Source organism: Monodon monoceros, unplaced genomic scaffold (assembly GCF_005190385.1).
Source record: "Monodon monoceros isolate NGI ecotype Baffin Bay Population unplaced genomic scaffold, NGI_Narwhal_1 Super_Scaffold_5, whole genome shotgun sequence".
In the NCBI taxonomy this organism is placed as follows: domain Eukaryota; kingdom Metazoa; phylum Chordata; class Mammalia; order Artiodactyla; family Monodontidae; genus Monodon; species Monodon monoceros.
The window spans coordinates 9,256,107-9,269,797 of NW_021703782.1; the positions used below are offsets into that span (position 1 = coordinate 9,256,107).

Consider the following 13,691-nt stretch of genomic DNA (forward strand, 5'->3'; position numbering starts at 1 on the left):
ATGGAGAGTAAGGTTTTGTGTGTATGCATGTACATTAAAAATAACTGGCGGTACAAAGCCAGGTGAGTGCCTTAGGAACGTAAAGAAACTAAGGTAGTATTGGTTGGAGTGACAGAGGAAGTAGAAACCAAACTGGGCTTTGTGAGAAATCAAACTGAGTGAGACTCAGGGTGATAGAGAACGGGAACCCTATTCCAGGTTATAGGACTGGGGTAAGCCTCGCTTTGGAGGAAGAGTCAGCCATGTTTAGTGGACAGAACATAACACCCCTATCCGCCCCCCCCTCTTTTTTTTTTTTGCTGGAGTTGAGAATTCACTAGAAGTGGGAAAAAAGGAGATAAAGAGGGTTTCCTTTTGCGGGGCCTTTAATGTCAAGTTAAAGAACTTGACCTTTATCCTAAACCTGAGCAGGTTAGTCATTCAGTGGAGAGAGGCATGATGACACTGGTATCCCAGGAATATCAGTCTTATTGTGGTATGCATAATTTTCTATTTATTTCCTGCCCCTCTAAAATTTTTCCTTAATATCCTTCTACCCATCATTTCTTCTGTTGAACTCTGTTGTCAAGATAAGCAGTCAAGTGGATCTTACAAATCTTCTATCTATTGATAGGATATGCACATTTTTCTGTGCTATAGGAAGTTACAGAAGAGTTTAACATAGGCCTCATTTCTTATTACTGATACTATAGATATTTCTGAGTTTAGTTGGTTGACTGGCTCTTTTTATCCGTGTAGATTGGACATACTTGTTTTAGTTGTAGTGTACACTGCTACCATCTTTTTATTACTGGCTGCAGTGGTTCCATATTTACTCCTTAATATGCTGTATAACAAATTTAGAGCTTTGAAAGATAGAGGATAATAACCTATGATACTTGGTACCATAAGCATTTAAAATAAATCAGCAAAGAAGGAAATACAAGTAATAAAATTCACCAAGGGCAGATATTATTTTGGGGAATTGATTGTTTTGTTTTTCCTATATTGTATTGGAAAAATTAAAGGAGAGAACATGATAATCATTGTTTATATGTTTGACCTCTTCTCCCCACAGAACATTTGTAAATGGCTCCTCTGTATCCAGTCCTATTCAGCTACACCATGGGGACAGGATATTATGGGGGAACAACCACTTCTTCAGGTATGACATTCATGGCTCTTAAATAGGTAGATTTTTGATGATTATACTCTGAAATAGAAAAGTATATATTAAAAAGTAAACTTAATGCTATAAGTATTCTATGTTGTTTTGTGCACATAAGTATGTATTCACTATGCATATGCATTTATTCACTATACATACGCTTGTTCACTATACGATTTGAGCCCAAGGGACACATGAACAAGTACACTCAGGAGAAATACTGTGTTTACTTACATGGTTTTTCCTTTTTATTTCCCAGTGGAAGATGATTGCTTTGCCATCTGGTATAAGAATTCATTAATTATTTTCTGACATGCTTGTCTTTTTTTTTTTTATTGGAAAAGTAGTGGTTTAAGTTTCCTTATCCATAAAATAAGGTTAATATTTCATTTAGGAATGCTCTCAGCTGCATGTAATGGCAAACTTGACTATAATGGCTTAAACAGATAGTTCATTTCTCTGACAAAGCCGAACTCCCAAGGAGGATGGTTACTGGCATTGGCTAAGCCTCTCAAGAGTCATGGCAGAAGTCGTGTCATTGTCTTGGCTTTTCCCTGTGGTCTAAAGATGGCCACGCCACTCCAGACATCAAGGCAGCACTCAGGCACATGCGAAGAAAACGAGGTTGAAGGGTGGCAGGAATAGTCCTGACTGTGCTGATGAGAAGAAGCAGGAGTCTTCCCAGAGTCCCCAGCAACCTTCCACTTACGTCTCATTCACTAGAATTTGCCTCTCAGCTGCAAAGGAGGCTGAGAAGGAAAGTGTCTGACCTGGGACTGCATATTGTTTCCCATACAAAATTGGTGTTGTGTTGGTGAGGACGGACTGGCTAGATAGGGTACAAAGTTAAAATCCTGGTCTGTTCCTCTACCTGTCCCTGGCCCTGTGTTTCCTATATCAAGCTGACTAGATCCTTTGCTTGTGGGCCAGTTGCTATTTTGATTGTTGAGAAAAGAGGGGTACAAAGTGTGTGGAAAGTCTTTTTCATTTTTTTCTTTAAACTTAATCAAGTGTAGATTGCTTGGCTTAGTGTTCAAAGTTTCATAGTTTGGGTTAAGTTGATCTTTCCACCATTATCTCACGCAACTTTTGCTCTACAAATTTTGTGTATCTCCGTGTAATTTTTAATTTCTCCAGAGGCTATGAGAGTTTCCATTTTTCCTCATGCTGTTCCTCTGTCCTAACGCCCTGCTTTCTCCTCAGCCTTTAAGGCTGGGCTCAGATGACTTCTTATTCTGTCATCCCTGCCTCTTTCAGTCCAGCGTGAGGTGGTCCTCAGCTTTTCTCTGACGCCTAGCTTGTCACGTGGCCTTGTGTCACACTCTCTGTTGTCATTATTTGCGCATGTGCCTGTGTTTTATTTCTACTACTAGAATATAAACTTCTGAGTACAGTAATTGCCTTATATGCACATAGTATCCCCTTGGCATCTAGCAAGTGCTAATATTTAATTAATGCAATGAATAAATGCGTATCTTTCTTTAAAAGATAATATTCTCTTTCTCCCCAAGACTTAATTTGCCTAAAAAGAAAAAGAAAGCAGGTGGAGAAGATGAGGAACAAGACACGTCCATGAAGAATGACACCAGTTCTGAGCAGCTGGATGTGGATGGAGACTCATCCAGTGAGGTGTCCAGCGAAATCAACTTCAATTACGAGTACGCGCAGATGGAGGTAACCATGAAGGCTCTGGGCAGTAACGGTGAGCAGATCTGTTGTGCTTTTTAGAATCTTTCAGAGTTGCTAGACTGTTAGAGTTGTTTACAATGGACACTTTTTAAACGTTAGCAACAAAGGAAATCTTCATGTTGTTCTCTGTACTCAACTCTTTTGTGACTTTGGCCTTAATTTATTATGCTTATAAAAACTTGTTTTTTCTTTCTGCCTTGATACACAAATCACTGAAAACTTTGTTCTCATTGATAGAATTTCTCAGGTTTGAGACTTCACTGCCACTGGCTTATTATTGTAGTGGATTTCCGGACCGTTAACTCTGTCTTAGGTTATGTGTAGAACATACAAATAGACCTGCTGTTTTTATATGGAAGATGGTTTGGCATGTATCTGACAGAATAGATAATACGATCAGTAATTGGGAGTAAGGATAGTTAACTGTCTATAAGAATCTTACGTTATTAATTAGGATGACAAACAACATAATAATACAGAACATTTAAAGTATATTGTGTTGTGCAGTTAACCTTTTATTATTTGCCTTAAAAAAAAAAACAACAACACTTGTTTAGATCCCATGCAGTCAATACTGAACAGCCTAGAACAACAGCACGAAGAGGAGAAACGGTCTGCATTGGAGCGCCAGAGGCTCATGTACGAACATGAACTGGAGCAGCTCCGGAGACGGCTGTCTCCTGAGAAACAGAACTGTCGTAGTTCGGACAAGTTTTCCTTCCACTCACCCAGCGCTCAGCAGCGATTGAGGCAGTGGGCGGAAGAGAGGTAGGTGGAGCACAGGGCCTGTGCCACCTGCGTAGCATATGCTCGTCACCTTTAACCCACCTGCATAACATACGGAGCGGAAAAATCTAGGCCTTACTTTAAAAATGAATTACATTAAAAGAGAGTGTTACAGCTAGGAACCACTTGGCATTGTCTTTCCCCTCCCCACTTTTGAAAAAGAAAAAAAGGGAATTGTCAATTTATATTGATTTATTTAAAGCCGCCCCTGTTAGGTGCTGCCCCATTTTCAGTTTGTATGGCTTTTGGATTTTACTAAGCAAGTATGTGTACTTAGAAGTTATACTTTATCATTGTATATTATACTTTAGGTTCTGAAGCGTGGGTAGATGCTTTTTTTAAAAAAGGAAAAAGAGAAAGGTGGTTTATCAGGTAGGTAAAGCATGGTACCAATGAGATTCAGATTGCAAAGTTTGATCTCTATTTGAGCTAATTAGCATTGCACTAAATGTTTTATCCATGGTTACAGACGTATTTAACTAACCTCTTGCTCTTCAGAGTTTGGTCTGCAGACAGGTAGCATCTCTGTCACCTGGAGATTGATAGAAATGTAGTGTTTTGGGTCCCCCCACCCCAGACCTACTGAGTCAAAATCTTCAGTTTATCAAGATTCCCAGGTGATTTGTATACACAGTCAAGTTTGCCAAGCCCTAGTCTCTGGCCAGCTTCTTACAGGAGCATGTGCCCGTGCTTGTAATGTAGCCCACATTCAAGTGCGTGCATGGGCCAGCGTCGGTGATGTATTCCCTGTGTGCAAAAGACAGTTGTAAAGCTTGGTTCGCAGTTTGGTGTTAACGTACCATGCACTATATAATATTCTGATGTGCTGCTTTAATGGTTATCTGCCCCCCACCCCTTTTTTTTTTTTGAAGAGAAGCAACACTGAATAACAGCCTGATGAGGCTGAGGGAACAAATCGTTAAGGCCAATCTGTTGGTGAGAGAAGCTAGTTACATTGCGGAAGAACTGGATAAACGGACAGAGTATAAAGTAACCCTACAGATTCCAGCTTCCAGCCTCGATGCCAACAGGAAGGTGAGATTGACGTTAATGAAAACAAAGATATCACTGGATAAAACGCCTTCATATTATTCAGACACCGGGGTGGGGGGTTTGCCCTCATCCCCATCCCCAGCAGTACCCGTACCCCAAGTGGTTCTTCCCTTCATGCTATTCCTCTGCCACCCGCCACCCCTCCCCCCCCAAGTTAGGGATTCATTTTACCTATAGCATGTTATTTTCTACTTGTCACTAGATGGCATGGCACAACTGTCCACTAGTTGTTTCATGTGGGTATTCAAAATCACAATTCTCTCTTTTTTTTTTTTATAATGTAAGAAGCCTTATAAAATGCAGAGGGCAAGTCCCATCATAGTCTCCTATCCTTGCCATTCAGTTTTCTCACTTATTTGGGTTCTTTTATAGCTCTTGATCATGTTAGTACATAATTTTTGATGGATTAGGTAGCATTTTGTATTCAGATATTCGTTTCCCTACCTGGCTGAATATAAGGTAGACGGGCCTTTGCAGTATGCGAGAGAACGGTAATTTTTGAACTTCAGAATTCTAAAACCCTTGCTTCGTTATGTAAATTCTGTTTCTTTGGAACTGATTATAGGCAAGATGTTAAGGCAACATTGGCGTCTTTCATAATTCTCCAAAGTTCTAAGTAGACGTATCAGAACAGTTAAAAAAATTTCCGGTAAACCTCAGTTGATTAGACATCTGATAGGTACATCTCTCTGGGGGAGATCTACAGGGGCGTTTTTATTTTCTACTTTGTGATTTCAAAACATTTAAATATTTTTCTACATTAAAAGCACGTTGCTTTTCTAAGCTAGAAAAACTTAAATGAGTACTATTTATTTTTTTTGAGGTGAAATTCACGTAACATAAAATTAATTAAAGTGAACAATTCAGTGGCATGTAGTACCTTCACAGTGTTGTACAACCAGCATCTCTACCTGGTTCTGTACCGTCTTAATAATAAATTCAAACTATGTATATTTGGAAGTTGGTATCATTTGTTGCCTCCAAATGGGTAAATAGGATACTTTTCACAGCTTACTCTTTTAATCATTTGTGTTTTGTATCACATTAAGATACTTAGCCATTCAGAAATTTTTTAAAATTCTAACTTTTGAAAGGTAAAAATTCTTCACCATCCATCCCACAAACTTTCCCTTCCCATTCAGTGCTTATGACTCTCTTCCTACCCACTGATACTCTTTGGTCATATGATGTCCTGAATAAAACATTTTTGACTTCCCCATAGACATGGTCTACTTTTCTGGGATTTAAGTTTAAATTTAGATTTATACTTAAATTTAAATTTTGACTGCAGTTAGATAGAAAGAGGTTATATTAAGCTTGTAAGATTTCTGGGAAGTTCTGCACTGAACAGATTAAAGAATGATACAGTTTCCATTTTAGTCGATGACATTTGACTGGTGGGTATAGAATGTTGGGGTTGATGTCTACGATGCATAGATATCTCTGTGCTTCCCAACGCCACTCTTACTGTCTTCGCAGCGAGGCTCTCTCCTTAGTGAACCTGCCATCCAGGTGAGAAGAAAAGGAAAAGGGAAGCAGATTTGGTCTTTGGAAAAACTGGACAACAGGTTATTGGATATGAGAGATCTTTATCAGGAGTGGAAGGAGTGTGAAGAAGATACCCCAGTAAGTTACTTGAGAAAAACTACTTAACTGATAGTCACAGAAGGAACCGCTCAGGAATGAGCCTGCCCATTTTAGGGAAGAACTGTTCATTTTTCCAAAATATCTTGTTTAATAAATACAATACTTATTTTAATCCTGTCAATTGTTTAGCTAGTCAAGAATTTTAATAACCTATTTTTCTGGCATCTTCTCTTCTCCACATTTGTGTTCTGTGGATTTCTAGTAGAATCTTCTATGTTTGTTCTGGCTTCTGTTGGTGTTACGTGTATCTGTCTCCCATGGTTTTACTCAGGCCTTAATATCTCTCTTCCCATTTCTCAACATATTTTAACCTTGCAAATAACAAAACTACAACATCTGTTTTTTGAACTGAACATCAGTGGTACCTTAATATTTATACTATTAGGAACATTTTTTGAAGGCGTTTTGATCCTAAAGCAGGTGCCATAGGTCTGAATTCTGGTACTCTCTCCTCAAGTTTCAGGTTTGCTCATTTAGGTCAGCCGTGTGCTTGTACCTATTTAAAATAGAAGTATGAATTATGTATATTTTTACATATTTTCAACACTGCTGGTCCTAGGGCCCCATAGAGTTGTTTACTTCCTTAGCCTCTTGTTTTGTAAAAATGTTCATCAAGGGCTTCCCTGGTGGCGCAGTGGTTGAGAGTCTGCCTGCTGATGCAGGGGACACGGGTTCGCGCCCCGGTCCGGGAAGATCCCACATGCCGCCGAACGGCTAGGCCCGTGAGCCATGGCCGCTGAGCCTGCGCGTCCGGAGCCTGTGCTCCGCAACGGGAGAAGCCGCAACAGTGAGAGGCCCACGTACCGCAAAAAAAAAAAAAAAAAAAAAAAAAAGTTCATCAATAAAAATGACTTCTTATAGTTAGATGACATTTTTTTCTTAAAACATTTTTTTCCGTTTTCTTCTGTATTCCTCTCCTATTTCAACTTAGAAATGAAATAACATTAACAACAAATAACAAGCAAACCACACTCTTGTAAGGGGGTCACCTCTCATTAGCAGCAGCGTGTCTAATGATTTGGTAGGGACAGGTGGAATAGATGTGAATGAAAAATAGAGTACTTTTGTACACTCCGCTGATTTTTCTAGTCAACGTATGCTTTCTCTATTTTCACAGCAAGGTTTCCATGGAAGGGAGAAGAAATGATGAAAGTAATGATGTGTTATTGGGATTGCTCTCTCATGGGTGAAGGGTGCTGACCACCATTCTAAGCGGGAATGAGGAAGAGTGTGTGTGTGTGTGTGTGTGCGTGTGCATGTGTGCGTGCATGCAATACAATGCTATACTTCGGCTAAGTTTAATGACTTTATTAGACTGCATCAAAAAGTGGTAGGTTGAATTCGTTTATTTTAAGAGATTTTCTGAAGCTGTATGTTTCGAATCTCTCCAAAGGTGATACGGTCTTACTTCAAGCGTGCAGATCCGTTCTATGATGAGCAGGAAAATCACAGTCTCATTGGGATGGCTAATGTCTTCCTTGAGTCCCTCTTCTATGATGTGAAGTTACAATATGCTGTTCCAATCATCAACCAGAAAGGAGAGGTTAGTTTTCTCCTCGTGCCTTGTGTCCCGCAGAGAACAGTTCGAGGAACAACAGGGTGGTGATAGTAAATTGTTGTTATAATTTTTCATCAATAACGACAAGCATTATCTATGTGTATTATTAATATCTGTGTTTCCATACTGCTGGATGGTGATTATTCCAAATAAATACTTTGAGGAAAAGTAACTGGTAGAACCTGTTATACCACTAAGCTAACCACTTGACTGTACCACAGAGGAAAGAACAAAATCTGGAGAAAGGATCTGCTTCTGTCCCCCCTGCTGTAGGTGGCAGGCCGGCTGCACGTAGAGGTGATGCGCATTAGTGGTGACATCGGGGAGAGAATTGCGGGGGGTGATGATGCTGCAGATGCGTCCTTTGATAAGGAGACCCAGGAGAACAAACTCGTGTGCATGGTAAGGCCCACTTTCCTTTAGAAGTAGTAGAAGTACAGCTGGTTTTGAGGATTGTGGGTATTTAGACAGTAAATACTGTGTCCTTTTTCAAATTTTGAAAATATCTGTCTCTAAATAAATCTTTAGTATTTAGTGTTCTAGAGAGCATATTTCATCACATTTTCCTGACATTCCAGGTAGCCAGGTATTTCCACTCCCTTCCTCTGTGACCCCTTGGATAAGTCACCTCTTTCTTCTGGGCTGTTCTGCCCTAAAATTATGTGAATTTGAGTTTGTCTGAACTTCTCTCTAGAGAAGCCAGTTTTCTCACACAGGTTTCCTCCTCCTTTTGGGCCTCTTCTGATGCTGGAGGTGTGTCCCAGCCCTGGTCCTATTGCTAAGGAGCCGCCTAAGCCACTCTTCACACTGTCTTTCCATGTTTCTTGTTTCCTCTTCAGGAGCATGCCTTTGCTTGTGCTGTCCCATCATGTCCTCGCCCCAGACCCTTTCCTCTCTGCTCTTCCCACGCATGCTGTCCCTGAACTGTGTGTTGGGTATCGTCTGTGAGACACTGTCAGGCGCTGGGAATATGAAAATGAGTAAGGCAGGACTCGTGCTGTCAGGGGAGCAACCCGTGTAGTTGGTGTGCACCTTTGGGGGATGCAGAGGTAAACAGAGGACTCCAGTGTTGTGTGACGCCGTGTGCTCTGAGAGGGGTAGATACGAGTTGTTCTGGGACACAGAGTAGGGGTCATCAATGAATGCACATAGTGAGGTCTGAGGGATATTTCTGGAAAGATGAGACTCAGAGTGAACTGGAAGGAGAGCATGTTATGTAAAGCTGTCCTCTCCCTAGGGGGCTGTGGTATCGTCACGGGTGGTTGCTGGGCGCGTGTTAGGTCAGCATAGGTAGGGCCGCCTCTTCACTCATTATGACAAGGAGAACATCCCATCGTGCATTTCCAGGCACACTCTAGTGGGCCAGGGTGCCATGGGTTGAGAATCACCCAGGAACCACTTAAAAAGGTTTTTGAAGACGAGAAGTCAGCAAGGGGCTTAGACACCGTGTGTGGGTGAGGAGGCCATTCAAAGGTGAGGCCAGGAAGCCCACACTTCACTCTCATTTCACAGTCTATCCTAGGTCCAGTCTTGTAGCTCAGTAACTAGTTCTAGAATTGAGTTTCACTTTGAAAGGAGAAAGTTAGGCATCAGCTACAGGTATGGAGCAGCTAAAGCTGTTAGAGTTGGGCCACCTTCCGTAGGTCTTTGCATGTATTTAGGAGGTCTCAATTAGTAATTGACGGTCCATTGCTTCCGTGTGACGGGGAAGTATTCTTAATTCACTAAAAGGTGAATCTTTGTACTGTACTCGATTTCAGAACATTTCCTTTGAGGTTATAGGATTATCAAAGATGGGGAGACATAGGCTTTGTGACTCATAATGGCCCACTTTAAAGGGGATGGACCAGAAATGCAACCTGTGAAAGTTACCATTCGTGAAGTAACATGTGAGGGTACTGTCTCACTTGGGAAATGTATCTTTGTCACTGGGTAACTTAGGCTTTTTTTTTTTTAAATGAAGTTAAAATGTATTAATATTTTTTTATGGAAGACATCAAACCTATAGAAAAGTAGTAGGATGGTGTCATGGACCCCCATTCATCCTCCCTCGACTATCAACTCGTGGTCAGTCTTGTTTCGTTCATATACACAAGCTGCTTCTCCGCTGTCCCCTTCCCTTGGATTATTTTGAAGCAATCCCAGACATCATATTTCTTCAAGAATAGTTTAGTATATATATCTCCAAAAGAAGAGGACTTTTAAAAAACCAACCTAGCCAGGATATCATGATCAAGAGTTAATACTTTTTTAATATCATGAAATATCCAGTCAGTTTCCCTGGTCGTCTTGGTGTCTTTAGTCTATTTTATATTTTAATCTTTAGGCTCTGGCCCTTATGCTTGCTCCCTCCTGCTTGCCCTCTCTCTCTCTCTCACTCTGAAATTTGTTTATTGTAGAAACTGCGTTGTCATCGTGTGTTTTCTCATAGTCTGGATTTTGCTGGTTGGTATTATTTACTGTGTTAAGGTGTATTTGCTGTAAATTGGGAGTTAGATATAAAGGTGACCTATGGGGGAGGGGAGGGGCGATGATCCTTTACAGGGTGAGGTGTCTTCCATCAGAAGGCACATCATGTCTGGTTCTCTTTTGGGGTTGTTAGCAATCGTTGATGGTTATTACCTAGGTATTTCATTAGGAGTTAGAAAAAATAATTCTATCATCCCTTCATTTATTAGCTGGAATTCTGTAGAGTGAACCTTCCTACTGTCAACTATTTTGCTATTCAGAGGTGCAATTTGTATCTAAAAGGCAGGGTGAATGCTCCATTCTCTCCCTTTATTCACTAGTTTTCAAAATAATGAATTGGTTTTCCTACTATTATGCAAAAGTGACAAGTGAGGTTTTTTTGGTTTGGTCTTCGTATCATTATGAACTCTTGGATTTAAATATACTTGGTGTGTTTTGATCCATTGTATTCATTACCTATATCGAAGCTCAAACGATCCAATCTTTGGCCTGTGGAGGCCTCTTCGGGTGGCTCTTGAGTCCTTTGATACAACCCTAACCCTCAGAGAGTGTGCCAGCTTTCCTGCTCTGGTGTGGCACAGACTGTACATTCCTTGTCCCAGACCATTTCTCCAAGGAACTGGATCCCTTTCAGTGGGGAGTGGTTTTTAGACACCATATTCTGAGTGTGTAATAGCCTTTTGTGTAAAAGGAGGAAGACAAATAAACTGTATGGTAGTTAAATATTGGTGGGGAAAAAAACAAAAGATACCAGTTTGGGGACACTTAAGATATCACAGGTGATGAGTATCACTGGCCCTTAAAAGAAGACTAGATTTATTTTTCTGTCTTGAAAAAAAGTATGCACATATTAACATATTGATCATTTTAATTACATTAAATAAAATTAGTGTATTTTAAAACCACGAACAACATCAGTTGTCTCCTAACATTTCAGGGCTGTAGGTCTTGGAGCAGTGGCAAGTTGAAGTCTGTGGTATTCTGACACCTGGTGGTGATTTTGGTTTCTGCAAGCAAAAACTTAAACCTATGTTCTAGATATCATTCCTGATATTTTTATTCCTGATATTCTTTATTCCTGCAGTCTCATTCCTGAGGAGTTGCCTATAGGGGAGAGAGTTCAGCATATGAAACCTTGCTTTCTTATTTATTTCAATCTTAAAATTGAAATTGATTTCTAAGAAAGGAAATTAACTTTCAGATGGAATTCAGTCACAAAGAAGTATGTATTGAACATCCATCCACGTAACGCCTGGTGGTGATTTCATTCATTGTATTTCATTGGTATGGTTAGTCCTCACACATCTATCATTAGGTAGCTATCCTGTTTTCCATAGGAGAAAAACTAAGCCTAAGAATTTAAGTAATTTGCTCATAAACAGAAGCTAATAAGTGGCAGAAATTTTTATTTAGATCTTTGTACTCCAGAATATTGCAGTCTTCCCAAATACCACATTGCCTCATCTTAAAGAATATAATAAGCATTTTAAACACTTAATGAAAAGGGCATGGTTTTTAAAACTTAATGAAAAATTAATTGCCAAATACTAATGCCTCTATTTGGTTTGGACAAACAAAATGTGTTAGTCAATCTGTCTTTCATAGCCTGGGAATTGCTATCTAGATGTTTCAAACTCTATGCCATCACAGGAAAAAGTGAGTAATAGCAGGAGTGCCCATCCGTTGCTTACCCATTATAGAAGAAAATAGTCGTCTGCTTTGCATGATTTTCTGTGTCCTTATTAATACTTCATTAAGCAGTAAGAACATTTGTGGTTGCTAAGCTATGTAAACTTCTGCCACATACTCAAATCTGTTTTCGTTAATTTTACGCACTGGAGGTTTAGAGTACGTCATACAACATGTAGGAAGCGACCAGGTGAAGAGCATGATAACTGATGAGTGTGCAGTCTCCTGAAGGCTGGCCTCATGGATTGTGAAGTCAGAATTTAGCTTAGTTAATTTCAGGATTTAGTTTCTTCCACAACTTATCACAAAAGTTAAAAATCAACCTGACACTGCCTGCCAAAAGAAATACTTAGACCATTGGCTGCTTTAAAGTCTATTATGGGCATTTCTTCTGGGGGCGTTCTGGTCTGATCAAACACATACTTCTGTAATCGCACATAGTTATCACAAAACCCCACACCCCAGCAGCCCAGGGCACATTTCCTTTGATCTGGCCCTCCTCCCTGAATCTGCACGGAGGAGGCATCGTACACATCGCTGCAGAGAATGGTCAGCGGTCACCATCTTTTGTCTCCTCCGTTCACCCCTCCAGATCTTCAGAGTATACATTCCTGATGCTTTTAAAGTTTTCCAGAAACGCTCTAGTAGCAAGTAACATTCCAATTGAGAACGTTGTTCTTTATTATACATTAAAATATCAAATAAATGTTTTTTTGCCCTTTTCTGAATATTTACCGCTTACTGGTATGCACACTGTTTTCATTCTTCATTCATCATTCTTAACAATCTTGTGTCCTTGGGCCGTAGTATCCATAGTTGGCCGAGTTTGTGTGGTTGAATGGTGCTGATGTTTGAGAACTTTCTTCTTCCGAAGATGATGATGATATAAAAACTAGAATTTTAAATGTTCTTCATCAGCCTGTAAATGCTTTAAAATGTCCACTTGTATATCGTCAAGGTTACTGATACCTTGTGTCAACCTCTCACTAAATATGACATTTCACAGATGCAAAAATACAGCCCAGGTTGAATGAGATTTGGTCAACGTAAACCAACTGTTAGTGACACAGTCAGCACTAGAGCCTGTGTCTCTGACTCAAAGTACTTCTTGGAACTTTCTGAGTTAAAAACAGTCTTCCTTTTCCTTCAGGTTAAAATACTTCAAGCCACCGGCTTGCCACAGCATCTGTCCCACTTTGTATTCTGCAAATACAACTTCTGGGATCAACAGGAGCCGGTAATTGTTGCACCCGAGGTGGATACCTCATCCTCTCCTGTCAGCAAGGAACCTCAGTGCATGGTTGTCTTTGATCAATGCAATGTAAGTGTGTTTTCCAGACTGGGGCAGCATTTAATTACTCAGGTCAAAACAAAAAGCAACCCATATTTTGCTGAGTAATTTGGTACCAGTCTGTGTCTTGGATCAGTTTCTTAGAGTGGGGTTGGAGTCAAAGACTAAAGTGCCATCAACACACTGTATGTACATGTTAAACTTACACAACGTTATATGTCAATTATACCTCTGTAAGCCTGGGGGAAAAAGCAAAACTATAGTGTCAGTGCATGTAACTCCTCCAGCATCAAAAGTTAACTTTTGTGTGACTATATGTACATATGTCTACTCTTCTCCAGAAGGAATCCATGTTTTGTATG

General features: G+C 40.1%; 1 protein-coding gene across 3 annotated transcripts in view; it reads left to right on the forward strand.

Moving 5' to 3' along the window:
* KIF13B (kinesin family member 13B) overlaps positions 1–13,691 on the forward strand; it is a 185,607-nt gene that overhangs the window by 105,106 nt on the left and 66,810 nt on the right. For all 3 annotated transcript variants that reach the window (XM_029201887.1, XM_029201888.1, XM_029201889.1), the window contains 8 exons: positions 1,058–1,144; positions 2,659–2,849; positions 3,394–3,604; positions 4,495–4,657; positions 6,155–6,301; positions 7,716–7,865; positions 8,154–8,282; positions 13,189–13,359. In XM_029201887.1, the coding sequence (XP_029057720.1) occupies positions 1,058–1,144; positions 2,659–2,849; positions 3,394–3,604; positions 4,495–4,657; positions 6,155–6,301; positions 7,716–7,865; positions 8,154–8,282; positions 13,189–13,359 (1,249 nt within the window). The remainder of the gene's footprint in view (positions 1–1,057; positions 1,145–2,658; positions 2,850–3,393; positions 3,605–4,494; positions 4,658–6,154; positions 6,302–7,715; positions 7,866–8,153; positions 8,283–13,188; positions 13,360–13,691) is intronic.